General features: G+C 36.9%; 2 protein-coding genes across 4 annotated transcripts in view; one reads left to right on the forward strand and one right to left on the reverse strand.

Annotated features, from left to right (window-relative positions):
- ANO3 (anoctamin 3) overlaps window positions 1-15,210 on the forward strand; it is a 397,040-nt gene that overhangs the window by 328,471 nt on the left and 53,359 nt on the right. The gene's annotated exons all lie outside the window — the stretch shown is intronic.
- MUC15 (mucin 15, cell surface associated) lies at window positions 398-9,501 on the reverse strand. 2 transcript variants are annotated; one of them, XM_011233759.3, is made up of 4 exons: window positions 9,292-9,501; window positions 5,155-5,882; window positions 2,540-2,689; window positions 398-651 (listed from the first exon to the last, which is right to left on the reverse strand). In XM_011233759.3, exons 2-4 carry the CDS (start codon window positions 5,843-5,845, stop codon window positions 491-493), a joined length of 1,002 nt encoding a protein of 333 aa, XP_011232061.1. In that variant the 5' UTR covers window positions 5,846-5,882; window positions 9,292-9,501; the 3' UTR covers window positions 398-490. The 2 variants fall into 2 exon arrangements, with proteins under 2 accessions (XP_011232061.1, XP_019662665.1); XM_019807106.2 differs by lacking the exon at window positions 9,292-9,501 and adding an exon at window positions 9,106-9,163.

The raw sequence follows: 15,210 nt of genomic DNA on the forward strand, positions 1-15,210 counted from the left end.
AAAATGTACTAGAATAGAAATCTCTCACTCCAATTACCTTAATTTCCCAGGAACAGAAACTCTGTATACTCTCTCTCTCTCATTTTAAGTCAGAATTTTTTTTTAATTACTGTTCCAATTTTCCTTCAAGGGAATGCCAATCTTGATTAATGCAATTAGGACAGTAGGGTTAATTAAATTACCAGGCAGGGCAAGCATCGTGAAACCTTTTAGTTTTACCTGATTCTCACAAACACTTCCCACTAAGAGTAAAATAGATCACAATGCAAATTAAGGTTACTCGATAGATGATTCAGCAAGGCCAAAAATGGTAAGAAAGGAAACCTTTTAGATGATTTATCCTCTGTGTTTCTGCTACTAGTCTCATACTTTTATAGTTCTCCTTGGCACAGCCACATGACTGTGATCTTGCTTCAGCTTTTGAAGATGGGTTTGTGAAAAGGCTAGGATGTAGCGATCATTTGCCGTCAGAAGCATCTTCCCCTTAGTTTTATACTGAGGTACGAAGTTGAGGTATGTCATCCATAGGAATGCCATCCCGTGCATTTTCTTGGCCTGCTGGCATAGATGAATCATTCACAGTTGAGTTGTAATAACTAGAGTTCCCAAAACTCGCATCATAATGTTCTGGTGCATTGTCTAATCGCAGAACTAAAAAAGTAACAAAAAAAATTATTTTATGGTGACAGTCTGGAAGATGCATGCTCAGGCACCCGCCAGACTACAGGAATTGTTCTAGATGAGTAAGTAGGTACATCTTTCTTATGGGCTTTGCAGGTATTGGTTTTGAAATTTTAAATCAATATATATTTTTCAAGACACATTTCCTTCTGAGACTAAGAGAACAGTTTAACTTCTAAAATAATTTTACTACTGGTGAACCAAAAATAAAGGAACTAAGGGAGAAATCACAATGAAAGTAGAGCAGTACTTTGTATGAAGAAGGACAGACATATGTCTCATTGACTTTTGAATCTTGTGAATTCAGAGCCTTGTCAACCATGTTCTAAATTTTTACTTCTGGTGAAAAAAAATAATTTTTTAAAAACTGAAGAGCATTAATTTTAAATCAGTGTCATTATTTTTCTAAGTGTCTCAGTATGTTTATGGCTGAGCCAGGGAAGACAGTGATGGAAGAAAACTACTTGTAAAACCTTATTTTTTTTTTTTTGTGATAGATCCTAGTTATCATGCACTTGACATTCTGTGATTAATGATATGAGATTATTTTTTATTTTTTCAATGAACAGCCAATTCTTACTTCCTTAATGATCTTGAATTTATTTTCAAAGAAAACTTGGCATGTGCTATGTATCTTTAAGTACTAAAGCAGTGACTAATCACTAATTAGATTAGTGATTTAATTATTCGGTTAGGTAATCTCATATCCTACCTATTCTTTAACGCTTCTGTTTACAGACTGGGTGCCCAACAACCTTAGGGACTTGGGGGAGGATTCTCAAAGCTGTCTTGAACGAGGAAAGGAGGTGTTGTGATTAAGTTATTCCATGATGCCTCAGTCACATCTTAAATTGTATCAGTTTGACAGACTGAGCTTTTGCATGTGATTACAGGTAAAGAAAAGATTCTGGGATTAAAAAAAAGTTTGGAAACCCCTGTTGTTGAAATCCTATCCTTTAATTTTGAAAAGTGCCACTTTTTATTTTATATGGCTTGCTAGAAGCCCCCAAAATAGGACTCAGTTAAATTTACAATTAATGGGTTTGGTTCTGAAGATGAACAATTTGTCAGTCATGATCTGAACTTAGTAGAATCAACAAGACTTTACCGACAGGAGGTACCAAGGGCATTTAACTATTTTTTATGGTGGCAAGACCATAAAATACACACTGAAAGCTCTGTCCTTTGTAGAACAGAAAACATTTTTTTTCCTAAAGTGTAAAAAAAAAAAAAAAAAAGATGAGTCAATTATTTGAAATCATTTCATTTCTGTTCTAATTAGTATTATATTAAGAATTAATTCAGTTCTTTACTCTTAGCAGCTACATTTCTCATTCGTAGATATTACGGTTGGTCTTTTCCATCACATGAGTGAAAAATTCCTGTGTGAGTTTATGTACCCAAATATACAACACCTTATAGATTCTGTTTTAGAGACTCATGAAGCTAATCGATTGAGGGCTGTTGCATTTGTGTAAACTTTAGAAGAACTCCAAATTGGAGTAAGTGACTGTTCAAATTACTGCTGCTAAGAGACCCAACAGTGACAGAGAACATGGGTGTGCAGTGACTTGCTAACAAAACTGGCCCTGTTTTCCTCAAGGGGATACCATTCTCTTCCAAGTCTATAGACATGTTTTAGGTTCTGGGATTTGGTTTACTTAAAACTAACTGTGACCACAGATCCGTAATTATTTTGGTTATGTTCTTTGAGAAACAGAGAGTAGATCAGAATAAATCTTTCGTCTGTTTCTGTCATATGAACCTCCAAATCCCTTCTAGATAATGTACTGAACATTAGCATCCTCATTTAATTAAAACCGCCCTGTGCAGGTGAGCTTCTAAAAGTTATTTTTACCTGGTTCGTTTCTGTCATCGTAAAGTCGCCGATGGGAAAATGAATCCGTTTTCCTTTTTCCACACAGCAAGTAGCCAACAAGGCTAAGCAACGAAGCACCCAGAATAGCACCTAAAATGGCCCCAAATACTACTCCTGTACTTTTATTCTCTAGAGAACAAAGAAAAAGTAATTAGCAGATAACGAAATAGAAAATAACTTTTCAAAGAAGAGAAATATATACATTGGACTTTTTTTTATAACAAAGAATGTTTAAACAATATTGGTTTTTTTATATGAGGTAACAGTGATGTGTGTGTATTTTCTGAAGTACTGAGTATATATTGGCAAATATACCTCCTGATAAAACCATACTTCAAATTTTTAATTATGTTGAAATACTTCTTAGTTTCATAACTGTCTCTCATTCCTTTTTTAACAGTAGTACTGAAATGCCATGTGTATGCTCCATTAAGATCTAATTTCTATGTTGAGTGTTGTATTAAGTTTTTAATCAACTCTGAATCTCTAATGAATGTTAATGATGAAATGAACTTTGAGCTTGTTTCTATAATAACTGAAAAGTAAAAAGCTAATGGGAGTAAGTGGGTAACAGAAAATGAATCCACAACAGCCCAACTGAAAAGGCACTATAAGGGAAAAGCAGTATATCCTGATACAGGAGATTTCCAGATGCAATAAATAGACGAAAGCAAGATGTTTGCACTGTCTTGCACGTTGAGAACAGATGTGCAGATCTGAGTTTAAGGGAGCCCAAAATTTTACCCTTTTTACCAAGTAACTTATTTGAAGACTAAGTTAGTTATTAACAAACTATGTAATGCTCCCTGAATTCATATTTAGTGTTTGTATTTTCAGAGTTTTTAAAAAATTTCGTGAGAATATTATTAAATAAGTGGGTGAGGGGTCTTATAAAGTCTGTAATTCTATATTAAAACCCATTTATAAAAAGAATTAACCTACACACTGGAAGCTCAACAGCAAAACTACTACTAAAATAAAAGCAAAGCAAAGTTAACTGATTTTCTTTTGATTAAAGAGCAATGGTGGGCATAAGTACTCAGTGTTCTTAGTATATATATTAAGTTGATAGAGACAAAAGAGAGAGAATATTTATTAAAAATCTTTCTGATGTAGGGGCATCTGGGTGGTTCAGTCAGTTAAGCGTCTGACTCTTGATATCAGCTCAGGTCATCACTGTTGTGAGTTCGAGCCCCACGTGGGGCTCTACTCTGGGTGTGGAGCTGATTAAGAGTTTCTTTCCTTCTTCCCCACCACCCACTCTGCTTGCGCTATCTCTAAAAAAAACAAAACAAAACAAAAAAACCTTTCTGATGTAGTATCAGAGTATGTATGAATGAAAGGATGCATTAAAATTATAGCTAAAATGAAAATATATGCACATACAATCTGTTAGCTGCCCTGCTATTGTAAAGCCTAGATGCCAGAATTTAATAAAACTTTTCCTGTACACTAACAACTATCAAGTAGGAATTTGTAAGTATGATTTAGTGTTTATATCACTAATATAATCTGGAAGTAAGTTGTATTGGAAATCATTGAATTCATGGGGGGAAAAGAGTATTTTTAAAAATTTCAGGGAAAGACAAATACCATATGATTTCAGTCATATGCGGAATTTAAGAAACAGAACAGAGGAACATATGGAAAAGGAGGGAAAAAAGAGAGGGAGTCAAACCATAAGAGATTCTTAAGGATAAAGAACAAACAAGTTTGATGGAGGGAGGTGGGATGGGCTAGATGGGTGATGGGCATTAAGAAGGGCACTTGTGATGAGCACTGCGTGTTACATGTAAGTGCTGAATCACTCAATTCTCCTGAAACCAGTGTTACACTATATGTTAACTCACTAGAATTTAAACAAAAACTTGAAAAAAAAATTTTCAAGGAAACAAAAACTTGGGTAGACCTGAAAAAATAAGACATGATGAATTTTCATTAAATATTAGAGATCTTTTCTGCTTTATGTTTTAAAGCTTGATATAATCCCTAAGTGAAAAACAAAAATGTTCCTATAATACACTTTTCTTATGATACTCACAGCTATATTGCATTTTTATGGTGTTCATTAGTTACTAAACTAAAAATTCAGGAGGATTTCCTTTTGTTGAGTTTATTTATATTTTTAAAAACAAATCAGTGTTCTGTTTTCCTGTGATTGCTATGTGGTATCAGATAATTTGTAAATTCATTTATCTCATTCAGTTTTTGCATACATATGTTTTTAAAGTTCAGTTGCATACTGTTCCTAAAAGCATGGGACAGTTCAGGCAGTTTTCTCAGATTCAGTGAAAATCGTTGCCCAGTATCTCAAAACTGTATTACTGCCTCAGCCTAACCTACCTCTAATTTTGTCCCGCTGTCTCATCACGTTCCCATACAGTAATGACTACTGCATGCTGACTGAAGCCCAAAAATCCCTTCTCTATTTCCACTGAATATCATGGTTGCCCCCCAAAAGTGAGAACCACCTGGGCTGTTATAGTCTCTCTTTTTTTCCCCCCCAATATGGTATATTCTTTAGATGTAATCTATATGACTTAGTTCGGGATTCAGTTTCACACAAAAGGAAAGTTAAATCCATTTATATTTACCTTCTTGGGGATCTGATGTATTTGAGAAGACTTTTGAATTATTGGTAAACTTTAAGGTGGGCTGTAGAGTTGTTTCTCGGTAGGGGGTAAACCCTATGAAGCTTTCATTGGATGTGGTGAGCCATTCATCTGGTTCTGTTATCATAGGGGTCACGGACGTGGTGTTTGGTGCCGTAGGGAGGATGCTAACTGAAATGGAACTGTTGTCAGGAGTTTTTATGGTATCATTGGCTGAAGACCAAGTGAACTTTTCTGAAGATATAGCAGATGTAGTTTTGGGAACTGCTGAGACTGGAAGAGGATTTTCATCTGCAATGGATGAGTTCCAAGACAATTTAGAAACAAAGCTGTGAATCAGAGGAGGGCTAGTGGGAGATGTAGGCATGGGTCTTGGATTCCTAGAAAAGTTGTTCGTTGATGAATTCCTGAAGACTTCTTTTGTTCCATGGTGTTTATTTGATGGGTCCCAGAACGAGGAATTACTTGCCCTGGGATTGGAGGTTTCTCTATTTTCTTTATCTGAGCTTAAATTTGTGCCACCTTCCAAAAGAACGGATTTGTTTTCCATTGTTTTTAAGCCTTCTGCAATGCTTTGTGTTGTGTTTTTTTCTAGACTTTCTTCCCCATGGCTTCCAATTAATAGTAAACTAAACAGATTTGAAATCAAAAGAATTTTGGCCGAGGTCAACATTGTAGCTTTTTTTGGTACTGGTGTTATTAAGGGGAATCTGAAAAAAAGAAAATAACAAGCATCTTAATTATTAAATGAAGTAGTGATTTTTTAAAAATGGATCTACATCTTTAAAGTAATAAAAATCTAGAGATATAATACTGAATTGATAATACCATACTCTATTCCAAAAGTTAGTTTTCTTTGGATTATATACTAAACCTAAGGTAAGTTCTATTTTCTATATATTTATTTCTTCTTTCCTCTAAGGAAATGCCATGCAAAAACTTTATCAAGCCACATACCACTATTCCACTATTTCAAAGATCATTTTCAGAAAAATCCCTGTCCTGTGAACTCTGCCAGTTCATAGCAAACATTATAGCCTTTTTCATCATCTAATTCCAGTGGTCTGATTAAATTTATGAATTGTACTTAGCCACTCATTGTGTCATCATTATACATTTTTATTTGCTTTCCCTTTGTGGATAGTTTCTCTTCCTAACGAAGTGGTCACCAGAGGGGAAAAAGACAGCCCTTAGTTGTTCTAATTTTCTCATGTTACATGAGGAACGTGGTTTTGAGCTTTCACCCCCTTCCCGTAATGAGAATCCACATATCAAGAGTCAGCAAAGTGAGTTTTGTTGTTCCTGATTCACTTTGTAACATTGAACCACCAATGGGATCTCTCTACTCTTCAACCAGCTTTTGATTGTAACTTGAAAACCTAAGGTATTAATACCCCAAATGAGCCAAGCGTTCTGTTACTGCCTATAATTTATCTCCAGGGAAAAGAGAGAAATGGAAGAGAGGGACAATGTGTGTTGTGAATACCATCTGCAGTGTATTCCAAAAATAATACGGTGATGGGTAAGGCTTTTGTGGGAATTGGGTTTTTCCTGCTTTCCTGGCCTGACAGTGGAGGATAACTTTGCTTCTGCTCCTTAGCTTCCTTGCTCGGGTCCCTTCACCTTGAAGAGATAGAAGCAACTGGGAGTTGAAATCATCGGCTACTCAGAACCCCAACCCTGGGCTTTTGTTGATCGAGGACCAGGAAATTTTGGTTAAGTTCAACCCCATTCTGAATTGAACAAAACACATTGTAAGCCCCAAAGTCTAAAGGAGGTAGAACAGAAGCTCTGAAGGGACAATAAATGAGAAATCTGTGCCCCTTCTCTTGCACTTTCCTCTCAGCCTCTCTGTATAAAGTTATGCTGGATGGTGGTTGGCATTCTTGTGTGTGCCCAGGCTCATCTGTCAACCAGGTGCACTGTGGAGGCAGACAGAAGTGGGACCCAAGAAAAGTGCAATTGCAGGAGGAGAGTAAATCAGGAGAACCCAGGAGCGTCATTTCCCCTCCTGTTCTTTTTGCCCCTTCTGGCCCCTGGGTGGAAACTCAAGAGAGGAAGTTTGAGGGTGTAGAGCATAGGAACAGAGCTAAGATCATTACAAACTTGAAAAACTTCTATGATTAGAATTATTATAAAGGGGACAGAAAAAGAAAAGGAGTGTTTCCACCCATTTTGTGATACTTTAAAACACAAATTCTAAGCCTTTCTGCATATACGGAACTATTTTTATTGTTTCTGGTATTTGACAAGTTTTAAAATATACCTTCAGAGGGTGTGAGCTGCACTGTTTGTTTTTTTTAATAATTACTCTATGCAGGGCGAATGAACAGTTTTCTCCCCTGTTTCTGGCGTTGGCACTAAAAAGCGGTTTCACATTACGACTTTTGTATGGAGGGCTGCAGAAGGTGGTTAAGAGAAACACAACAACCATGGCCATTAAGGGAAGCAAGTCCAGACTCTGCATAATTTTGGTTCCCCTTAAATGCAAAGAGTCATTATTCTGCCAGCCTTCTTGTTGTAACTGAGTCATACTCATTTTATATCAAGTTTTAAAAATAAGAAGGTACCCTGGTTTGTATCAGGCAATCAACCTATGCAAGGGAAGAGAAATGCTGCTTATTGGCAAGTCAATCAAAATCCGAACTTTTAAATTACAACATTGGCTCAGGTGCGCTGGGGGTACCATAAAAGCACGTTTCTGCAGCGAAATAACAAAACAATACATAGACTGTGCTACTTCCCTTTGTTGCTTTTGCTTGTTTTTTTATTATAGATCTCAGGCTACAGGTTAAGACAGATGGGTTTTGTTTTTCTTTGTCATAGGAAATTCAGTCTGACATTAGCCAATATCCCAGGCAGACCCTGCATGTTACTCTTCAGTGACCTTTACACTCTTGAACAGTATTTTGCTTTTCCTAAATGAAAAAGCTGCAATAAATGACATAACGAACTATGCTTCTAGAGCGTTTTGAAAGGATGAGAACACTTAGTAGTCAGAAAGGAGGATTGTACCTGAGGATGGTAGCATAGCATTTCACTTTTATTTGACTTAAAAAGAAAAGAAAGACAAGGCTTTCCTTCAGGAAAAAAAAAAAATTCAAGTTGGTGAACATAATTCTAATTAAAAGACTGGGGTATGCAGACATCCAAGAAAAATATATAGAATGTCATACTCCCTGCTAATTTGAGCAATGTTAGTCATAATCTTCAGTGCTGAAAGAATTAGGTGGGAGAGTATCAAGCTTAGGAAGAAAAACTGTCTCCAGAATATTCTGGACCCAAATTCCCAAGCATGGAGTTTTCAGCCTTTTATTATATTTCACTGTCGGTAGAAAATGCCTCAATGGATCAAATAGAAAGTGCTAAACAGTAAATCAATATCCCTTTAATTAAAGGAGCCTTACATTGCCACAAACTGAAAATAATTTTAAGAAACTTCATCCACACCTTCATTCCATAAGATGTGTTCCATAGCAACTGACTTAGCCATTCAGATTTCCAGTGAGCACCAACGTACACACATACCATGGTAAGTGAAATAGTTACATACACAACATTTGGCCAATTTTTTGATTAATAAAATCTTTGGGAAAAGATGTATAGAAGCTTGTAATTCATTGTATTCAAAGATTGTTTTTCAAAAACCGTCATATTCTGATACTTTGGCACGATCCTTAAAACCCAAATGCATAATTTAAATCTAAATAATCAATTCATATTTATGCCATTTCCACTTTAAACACCGTGAAACTTTTACTAAGATCTGTCTTATGGCAACTCTCTCTTGTAGTCATGTACAATTTTAAAGTACGGTTTTTATTTAACTCTCCAGCTGGTTTCATCATCGAGCGAATTTGGCAGTAATTCCTAAAGCTAAGTCACTTAGTGCAAATGCTCATTTGGAAGATAATTACTTAATGAAACAACTACCTGTTTTTATAAGGGTCTCCGTAGCTACTTGCCAGACAGTCCTGTCAGAAGTTGAGCCTGCTTTGATTCTCTTCGGCAAATAAATAAAAGAGAGCCAGAGGCAGAGAGAGAAGGAGAAAGGAAAGGAGAGGGGGAAAAAAGGGGGGAGAGAGAGATGGGATCCTAGGTAACCCAGTCTACACTTACCTTCAGGTTTTGGGGGTATTTACAAACAGGAACTGAAAGATCACAGACAGGTGTCCTGGCTGGAATGAGTCTGCCGAGCATTAGAGAAAGCAGATGGGTTAAGTATGACAATGTCCCACTGAGCAGGAGGGTGTCAGAGAAACAAAATTAGGTGGAGCTGGCCAGATCTTGCTTGTGTAATAGAGCACCCAAGAACCTGACTGACCTGCTCTCAGCTGTCAGCATGAAGATATCACCTCATTCAGACCTTTAAAAAAAATAAAAGTCCAACCCTCCAGGTTTCATAGGTTGATCGTTGTGACTTTGGGGCAGGCTGGTTCTCTTGAGCAGTGGCAAAACAAGGGGCATCCATTTCCTGCCCTAAATGGAAAAAAAAAAAAAAAAAAGGACAAAGACTCTGGTAATATCCCCTGGTGTATTAGGAGTTTCTGGCACATGCTGGATTCGCCCTTTGCAGATGAGGAAACCAAAATGACTCATGCCCTGCACCTGTTACTCCGTGTGAGCCCCATGTTGTTCTCCTATATCATAAACAAACCTGTCCTTCCCATAGTAGGATGCCCTCTTTGTGTACCAAAAACCTGAATGGAGAAAATACATCAGTAGTGAGCTGCCTTGTCTGCAGTACACTTAAATCAATTTCATAGAAAGTCACACTTAACACAAAGTGAATGAATATGTATTGGCATCCTTGAGAAAGCTGCCAAGCGTTCAGTTAGAAATAATCACCAGGATTGAGATGGGCTTTCTTGCTGACTTTCAGGAGTTTGGGGAGTCACTGGGGCCTGTGTGAGAATGTCCACATGATCCTGAGTAATCCTGAGAGCCTCTCAATTAAGTAGTTTCCATCCTGTGTTCTCTTTGCTTTTACTCTCAATTTAGAAGCTGGAGAGTTTCAGAAGTGCCCAGGTAATGCCTGATTAAATACTGGAGTTGAATAACAACCTGGCATGCTTCCTTCACTTCCTTCCACAGCTTATGAAAGGGAGCAGAGTGAAACTGCACTTTCTGGGATATTCTGCACACCGGTATTTGGGGCCTGGCGCCAAGGCCCTTTCAGCTCAGTACATCTGAGATTCATGCTTAGTTTCTGTTGTGCAAGGAGGTAGGTTTCCTACTGCTGGGAGAAAAAATGAAACTTTAGCTAAAGTACAGGGGCTTCAAATTGAATGTAAAGAATCTGCCCAGTTAATTGGCCCCAGGAAAGAACAAGGTAATGCTAGAGTTTTAAATTTTATGAGGTCCAAAGGCCCCTTTAGAGTATGATTAGAAATTAAACCAACCCCTAAAAAAATGTTTACTCAAAGGATATTTAAGCCGTATCTGTACTTGTATGAAGAAAAGCAAGTTGAATTTAATCAAACAACTGGTTACTGAGCAATGGCTTAATAGAATTCAATTGGTTATTTTCAGATTAGTCAGTTACTAGGAAAAAATCCAACTAACAAAATATTTTCTGTCTACTTAGACATCTGAGCATGACTTGGCAGGGTTGGGTGTGCCATGCCCTTAGGGATTTTCCTAGATATGTGTATGAATATCATTACCACTTTCTGACTTGACCAGGGTAATTATGGCCTGTGCCAGGCATGGAAATGACAAGGTACTTTTGCTACAACTCTCTGCTTTCACTGTGGAAATATGGAATCTCATCTCCCATGAACCCCTTTATTGAAGACTCTACCTGTGTCCTCAGAATCCTCTTCATCATTGCCCTCCTGACAACCATAACCAATTAGTTAGTAATGACCCTAGAGATAAACCCTATTTACCCTCCCTGTCATGAGCACATCTGGAAGTAAAGTCATATAAAATAAGAAGTATGCATGCATTTAATGCCTCAGTGGTTACTTAGTCCATTTACTTACGATCAGACATCTTTGTGAAATCACCTGAGTTGGAGTTAAAAAGCAATTTCTTGGGGCACCTAGGTGGCTCACTCGGTTAAACGTCTGCCTTCGGCTCAGGTCATAATCCCAGGGTGCTGGGATCGAGCCCTGTGTCAGGGTCTCTGCTCAGCAGAGAGACTGCTTCTCCCTCTCCCTCTGCCTGCTGCTCCCCCTACTTGTGCTCTCTTTTTTCTGTCAAATAAATAAATAAAACCTTTAAAAAAAAAGAAGAAGAAGAAGAAGAAGTAATTTCTTGCCAAACAAGTCTCAGGGAGATACATTCCCAAGTATATACCATGTTCTAGATAAGACCAATCCCATGTTGGTCCTTGTTTCTCCAGAGGAACTCAATGATAAGGGACAACTAGCTGGCAATTTAGTCATCCAGGCCAGCTGAGATGACACATGGTACAATGCCTACCTAATTATTTTGTGCTTACGTACTATGGTACCTTTCATCTGGCCCGCTCCAATTGCTTCACACCCATTAAGTCTCACAATACTTATTGGAAGAACGAAATACCTCTCTTTGTTTGAAATGGTGACACTGATAACAAGTAGAGTTACTAGAACATGAAGTTACATTATTGTCATTGATGGGTTTGAAAGTAGAACTAGAATATAACTTGGGACCATGCTTCAAATAAAGTTAAAACATTGTTCTGGATCCAAAATGGTATCCCTTATATATAAATCGTATAGTATCACATGCCTGATGCTGATGCCACATACAGGGAATTTGTTGCCATAGATCAAATCCATTAATAGCAGGTTTTGAGTTTGAAACATGATATAAACTGAATTCATGTTTTATCTCCCCACAGGATCATGGATGCTTTAAGAAAAAAAAAACATTTGATTAATAATAAAACAAATAACATCATGGTTATATTATTTGAGGATAATTTAATGACCTTCTTCAGAAATACAATGGAAATTGATGGCTGGAAAATTTCCTCATGGTTGATAACATTTGTTTCAATATATGTTAGAGAAATTGAGGGATTATTCTCATGAGTGCTAACGATTATTTGACATAAGCTTATCTTTTTTTCCTAAGTCATGTGGTATTATAATATGGTCTTCATTTAACAATAATTTATGGAAAGATTAAGTATTCCATTTCGTTGCTAAGCACATTCTACAACAGCGCCCTTTATTAAGTAGAAGGTGTGACATAGCATATACATATATGCAGGTGTGCACACTTGCATGCTTACCTACATAAAATGAGGAGCGAAGGAAGGTTGTAAAAACCTGATTTAAAAGAACATGATAGGGGCGCCTGGGTGGCACAGCGGTTAAGCGTCTGCCTTCGGCTCAGGGCGTGATCCCGGCGTTATGGGATCGAGCTCCGCATCAGGCTCCTCTGCTGGGAGCCTGCTTCTTCCTCTCCCCCTCCCCCTGCTTGNCATGCAATAACGTGCCCTCCTTACTACCCATCACCAGTCTATCCCATTCCCCCACCCCCTCCCCTCTGAAGTCTTCAGTTTGTTTCTCTTGTGTTCCCTCTCTCGCTGGCTGTCTCTGTCTCTGCCAAATAAATAAATAAAACCTTTAAAAATAAATAAATAAATGAAAGAACATGATAAATCACATACACACTTTAATTCGGCTGTAGTTCAGAGAAGCAAACAACGTAAGTACAACAAAACAAGTTGCGTTTCTATCTACACATTTAAGTGAAGATGTTTGCTTCATAAATACCCTCATAAAGACAAGAGATTAACCTAGAGTTGATGCTGAAACCTCTCATTGTGGCAAGAAGTAATACATATCCATGGAGAGCTGAACCGATTGAAAATCAGTCAAAAAGCCCATTGATACCCTTAAGAGATCTTAGATTTTATGTTTAATATCTATCAAATTTTGGAATAAATTTTCTTGTTTTGTTAATCATAATGATAACTCAATCCAGATTTTTTAAAAAAATAAGAGCCTCATGTTCACAAGAAATTTTTAAAATTATTTTAATTTCTTTTTCTACTCAAATGACAATAGCTAGTTTTCTTATCTAAATTTTATTTGTTAGGAGTACGAGAAGATAATAAATACTTTCAGACGAAATATAAAGGATAATATTCTGAGACAGAAACAGAACAGAAGTAGATTTAAGGATAAAATGAAACAATTAAAATTTTACAATAGTAAGAGCTTATGGCAAATGTATTTTAAGGGATATGAGTTAACTATAAAAGACTAATATAAAAGTTATATTTTAAAATGCCCATTTTTATAGTGCACTGGAAATTACATCTTTTGCAAATATTTACGTACATGATAAAAAAGAATTTCTGGATGTCCTTATAAAATTATACAAAAGGATAAACAATTTTACAAAATGATTTTAAAGCTTATACAAAAATTTTGAAGACCACTGATTTAGTGTGTTACATATTCACCAATTTCTAAATGATGCTTAAGCTTCAAGCTGTTCATAGATACAGAATATTTTATTGGGCATTTTTCTGTGCTAATTAGGCCCTGATGCAATAGGAGTTCACTATGCCTTTTCAACTCCCCTTCCAGTTCCATCAAGGGGAAAAAAAAAAAAAAGCCAGAGAGAGCGTGGTGGGGGGGTTATTGCTAAAAGGTGATAGAGACATTTGGAAAGTAAACACTACCTTCTTCATAGCATTACCATTGCAGGCATGGTCACACTCTGCATATGTTACCAGGATAGCTTTGTTAGCATAGGGTAGCCCCACGGAATCTTTATTCAATGTCAGAACTCTGGGGCTCTTCCTCTGGCTGGGTACTGCAGGCTCATAATCACCCAGAGAGCAGTGGGAATGGAGGAAAGGCTCAGGCTACCAGCTCACAATTTTCTTGTTGAATCCTGGCTTTGCCACTTAACTGGTTTCATAACCTTGCCTAATCACCATCGCATTTCCAAGACTGCTTTCTCATTTGTAAAATAGCAAGAGTGACACCTACGTCCTAATCACCTGTGGGCAGTCAATAAGATAAGGTAAAAAACACTTGGTAGGGTTCAATAACTATAGTTATAACTATAATATTTTTTGTTTAGAGATGGTAGAAAGTAAAGCTTCAGCATCACTATGAACAGAAGTTGAGCTGACTCCAACCAAGCATGGAAGCACTTACATTAAATTATTTCGACTTTGTGTCTATAGCTTGGCACATAGTAGTTGCTCAATAAATAGTAATTGAGTGAAAAAATGAAATAATTCAGGGCTCCTGGGTGGCTCAGTTGGTTGGGTGTCTGCCTTTGGCTCAGGTTATGATACCAGGGTCCTGGGCTGGAGCTCAACCTCAGGCTTTCTGCTCAACAGGGAACTTGCTTCTCCCTCTCCCTCTGTCATTCTCCCTGCTTGTGCTGGCTCTCTCTCACTCTCTGTCAAATAAATAAAATCTAAAAAAAAAAAAAAAAAGAACGAAAAGAAAAATGAAGTTTTTCCAATTTTATTTTTTATTTAATTGATTTTTTTTCCTGATAGAGAGGTTTTCCCTAGTCATCTTTATAAAAGCTACAATCCTCCTTTCCTGACCCATTTTAATCTTTTTAATCTCCTTTCCCGCATTATTTTACCCACAGCACTTATAGTCGCTTAACATACCCTTTATGTTATTTTTGTTGTTTATTGTCTGTTCCTGTACTAGAAAGTTCATGAATGTAAACATTTTTGGTCTGCTTTCTTAACTGCTTTATCCAAAGAGCTAGAATAATTCCTTGCATAGACTATATGCTCAATAAGTGTATAAACGGATGAATTAAAGGAATGAGTAGGTATATAAACAAATACATATAATTAACCATAATAACAAAAAAATGTGAAAATACTAAGTGTAAGACATCTGCAAGCTCACTTTTCTTCTACCTAAAATATTGTTCCAATTGTTGGCTCTTTAAGATATAGAATCAGATTTTTTTTCACTTAAGGTTATTTCTTGGGCATCTTTGTATGATAGTACATGTACATCATTGAGCATTTCCTGTAGCAGGTGATAAGGGATGGGGGCTAGTTTACAAGAAGAGTTGATTTTAACTATGAGTTCATAAATCTTC

This window comes from Ailuropoda melanoleuca, chromosome 16, assembly GCF_002007445.2.
Source record: "Ailuropoda melanoleuca isolate Jingjing chromosome 16, ASM200744v2, whole genome shotgun sequence".
NCBI classification, from domain to species: Eukaryota; Metazoa; Chordata; class Mammalia; order Carnivora; family Ursidae; genus Ailuropoda; species Ailuropoda melanoleuca.

Bases quoted from the DNA above. Each gene is read 5' to 3' on its own strand.
- MUC15 (XM_011233759.3), bottom strand. From the start codon at position 5,845: ATGTTGACCTCGGCCAAAATTCTTTTGATTTCAAATCTGTTTAGTTTA. The intron at 2,690-5,154 runs GTAAATATAAAT...TTTGTTCTCTAG, and splicing joins TACATCAGATCCCCAAGAAG to AGAATAAAAGTACAGGAGTA. The intron at 652-2,539 runs GTAAAAATAACT...TTACTTTTTTAG, and splicing joins CGATGACAGAAACGAACCAG to TTCTGCGATTAGACAATGCA.